The following is a 2,823-nucleotide window of genomic DNA, read 5'->3' on the forward strand; positions in this document are numbered from 1 at the left end:
AAGGGGCCACTGTGGAACTGCAGCACCGAGAACATGGTGACACTGTGAAGCCCCATGGAACCAATGGGTCCATTGTCACATTTTGAGGCCCCATGAAACCAAGGAGACCAGTGTGACAGTGCAGGGCCTGGTGTAACCAAGAGGCCATTGTGACACTGAGGGGCCCCATGGAACCAAGGACATCTTTGCAGATGTCACCAAGCTGGATGTGAGCTTTGATCTGAGGGAACATAGGAGTGGTCTGCACAGGGACCTTGATAGGCTGGATCCAGGGGATGAATCCAACAAGGTGAGGTTTAACAAATCCAACTGCCAGGCCCTGATATTTGGCCCCAGTGCTACAGGCTGGGGACAGAGTGGCTGGAGAGCAGCCAGGCAGAAAGGGACCTGCAGGGCCTGAGGCTGGACATGAGGCAGCAGTGTGCCCAGGTGGGCAAGAAGGCCAATGGCTCCTGGCCTGGATCAGGAATGGTGTGGCCAGCAGGATCAGGGCTGCTGTGCCAGCACTGATCTGCCCCCAGCTCTGTACACAGACATTGCTGCTGCAGCTCCAGAGAAGGGAACACAAGGGCATCTCTGGAAAAAACTTTGCTGGGAGATTCTTTAGTTCCTTTAAAGCCACAAGGAGTGCAGCCCCTCATTGACACAATCTGTGGCTACAGGGAAGATGGAGAGAAACAAAATGAGAAATGGCAAACCCAATGGCTTTTCTTTGTAGACAATATTAAAAAACTGAAACATGGGGAAAAAAAGAACAAACCCACAACCAGACCCAAAAGAATTATCAAAGGTGATTTATATTACATGGCCTGCCCCTGCTGCAGCCCCAGCACTGCCACCCCCAGGGCTGTGCCCGGCCCGGAGAGCACTCAGGGCCTGCAGCAACACCAGGGCCACCAGGGCAGCAGGGCAGGGCCACGGCAGCAGCACTGGCAACACCAAGTGCTGCTGCTGCTGCTGGGCACAGCTGCTGGGCCAGCACTGATCTGCCCCAGCTCTGCACACAGACATTGCTGCTGCAGCTCCAGAGAAGGCAACAAAAGGGCACCTCTGCAGAAAACTCTGCTGGGAGATCTCTTAGTTCCTTTAAATACACCAAGAGCACAACCCCTCATTGACACAGTCTGTGGCCACAGGGAAGGTGAAGAGAAACAAAATGAAAAATGGTACAATAAATGAGATTTATTTGTGGAAAAGATTAAAAACCTAAAATAAAAAGAGAAAGAACTTCCAAAATTAAACCAACATGTACAATCTAAGATGACTTATTACAAGTGATTTGCAGAAATTGGCCAGGAGTTTATTATTTCTGAAAGCATCCAGTCATCAGTCTCCACACTACAGCCTTGAGCTCCTGGTTCCTCAGGCTGTAGATGAGGGGGTTCAGGGCTGGAGGCACCACCGAGTACAGAACTGACAGGGTCACATCCAGGGATGGGGAGGACATGGAAGGGGGTTTCAAGTACAAAAATATACTAGTGCTGAGGAACAGGGAGAGCACAGCCAGGTGAGGGAGGCAGGTGGAAAAGGCTTTGTGCCGTCCCTGCTCAGAGGGGATCCTCAGCACAGCCCTGAAGACCTGCACATAGGAGAAAACAATGAACACAAAACAACCGAGTCCTAAACAGCCACTAACAGCAAGAAGCCCCAGTTCCCTGAGATAGGACTTGGAGCAGGACAGTTTGAGGATCTGTGGGATTTCACAGAAGAACTGGCCCAGGGCATTGCCATGGCACAGGGGCAGGGAAAATGTATTGGCCGTGTGCATGAGAGCATTGAGAAAGGCACTGGCCCAGGCAGCTGCTGCCATGTGGGCACAAGCTCTGCTGCCCAGGATGGTCCCATAGTGCAGGGGTTTGCAGATGGACACGTAGCAGTCGTAGCACATGATGGCCAGGAGGAAATACTCTGCTCCAAGGAAGAAGAAAGTCAGAAAGACCTGTGCAGCACATCCAGTGTAGGAGATGTTGCTGGTGTCCCAGAGGGAATTGTGCATGGCTTTGGGGACAGTGGTGCAGATGGAGCCCAGGTCAGCGAGGGCCAGGTTGAGCAGGAAGAAGAACATGGGCGTGTGCAGGTGGTGGCCGCAGGCTACGGCGCTGATGATGAGGCCGTTGCCCAGGAGGGCAGCCAGGGAGATGCCCAGCAAGAGGCAGAAGTGCAGGAGCCGCAGCTGCCGCGTGTCTGCCAATGCCAGCAGGAGGAAGTGCCTGATGCAGCTGCTGTTGGACATTTGCTGCGGCTGCACATGGGCACCTGTTCATGGGGAAAGGACAGTGACAAGTCAGCAGAGGCTGCTTGGAGCCAAACCTGGGCCATTCCCTGCAGACTGCCCCGCTTGGACTCACCCAGCCTTGTTCCTGCTCTGGGAAAACCTTCACCCAGGTCCCTGCCTGAGCTCCAGTTGTGCTGGCTGAGGGTGCCAGGAGCAGCCAGGCCTGTGCATGGGGGCTCTTGAGGAGCCATCCCTGCCCCACTGCCCTGGGTTTGTGGCCATGTGGCAGAGGAACAAGGCTGGATATTCAGGATTTGTCAGGGGAATCACTCCTAATGCAGACAGGCTTGGTAGCATCTGCACTCCTAGTTCTAAAGGAAATGGATGGCACAAGTTGGTTTTAGAAATTGTTTTCCTACCCACACACCATTCCTGGCTCTCTGAGGTCACAAATCCCCAGCATTTCTGCTGCACTCAGAGTTTGCCACTGAGAGATGGGAGAGGCAAAGGATTCCCTGTGGCTCAGGGAAGGTGAGGGGCTGGATGGGCTTGTTCCCAGCTGCCCTGGCTTTGCACCTTTGACTGAAATCAGAGCACAGTCACACTCC

General features: G+C 53.8%; 1 protein-coding gene across 1 annotated transcript; it reads right to left on the reverse strand.

Moving 5' to 3' along the window:
* Positions 1 to 1,303: 1,303 nt before the first annotated feature.
* LOC136569719 (olfactory receptor 14A16-like) lies at positions 1,304 to 2,481 on the reverse strand. The gene is made up of 2 exons (XM_066570078.1): positions 2,349 to 2,481; positions 1,304 to 2,256 (listed from the first exon to the last, which is right to left on the reverse strand). Exons 1-2 carry the CDS (start codon positions 2,464 to 2,466, stop codon positions 1,304 to 1,306), a joined length of 1,071 nt encoding a protein of 356 aa, XP_066426175.1. The 5' UTR covers positions 2,467 to 2,481.
* Between the last annotated feature and the right edge of the window lie 342 nt (positions 2,482 to 2,823).

The sequence above is a fragment of the Molothrus aeneus genome, unplaced genomic scaffold, assembly GCF_037042795.1.
Source record: "Molothrus aeneus isolate 106 unplaced genomic scaffold, BPBGC_Maene_1.0 scaffold_19a, whole genome shotgun sequence".
Classification (NCBI taxonomy): domain Eukaryota; kingdom Metazoa; phylum Chordata; class Aves; order Passeriformes; family Icteridae; genus Molothrus; species Molothrus aeneus.

What these genes read in the sequence shown, in the direction of transcription:
- LOC136569719 (XM_066570078.1), bottom strand. Translation starts at nt 2,466, where the DNA reads ATGGCTCCTCAAGAGCCCCCATGCACAGGCCTGGCTGCTCCTGGCACC. An exon ending in CAGAGCAGGAACAAGGCTGG is followed by an intron (nt 2,257 to 2,348) that starts GTGAGTCCAAGC and finishes CCCCATGAACAG; the next exon opens with GTGCCCATGTGCAGCCGCAG.